This window comes from Myotis brandtii, unplaced genomic scaffold, assembly GCF_000412655.1.
Source record: "Myotis brandtii unplaced genomic scaffold, ASM41265v1 scaffold357, whole genome shotgun sequence".
Classification (NCBI taxonomy): domain Eukaryota; kingdom Metazoa; phylum Chordata; class Mammalia; order Chiroptera; family Vespertilionidae; genus Myotis; species Myotis brandtii.
In genome coordinates, this window is record NW_005363729.1 from 897,002 (window position 1) to 897,294 (window position 293).

Genomic DNA, 293 nt, shown 5'->3' on the forward strand with positions numbered 1-293 from the left:
GTCACCACCAGGGTGTTGGCCTTGGAACTGAAGGTCAGGCCGGACAGCTTCCTGCACACCTTCCTCCACATGAGCCTGCCCCAGAGCAGCAGCATCTCCCCTGCGAGCGGCGGGCAGTGAGGCCGGCTCCCCGTCCAGGTTGGCAGCAGAGTCCCCGGGGCGCACGGGCGAGTTCGGTCCTGACCCTCCCACTTCCCGGCAGGAGCTCTGGTGCCTGGACCTACCGGCGCTGCAGTTGAGGGAGCTCTCCAGCACCTGGAGGGTCAGCACCTCACCCAGGGGCCGCCCGATGG

General features: G+C 68.6%; 1 protein-coding gene across 1 annotated transcript in view; it reads right to left on the minus strand.

The window, feature by feature from the left end:
* ADAMTS13 (ADAM metallopeptidase with thrombospondin type 1 motif, 13) overlaps positions 1-293 on the minus strand; it is a 24,959-nt gene that overhangs the window by 4,040 nt on the left and 20,626 nt on the right. The window contains 2 exon segments of the mRNA XM_014544224.1: positions 6-100; positions 225-293. Of these exon segments, the coding sequence (XP_014399710.1) occupies positions 6-100; positions 225-293 (164 nt within the window).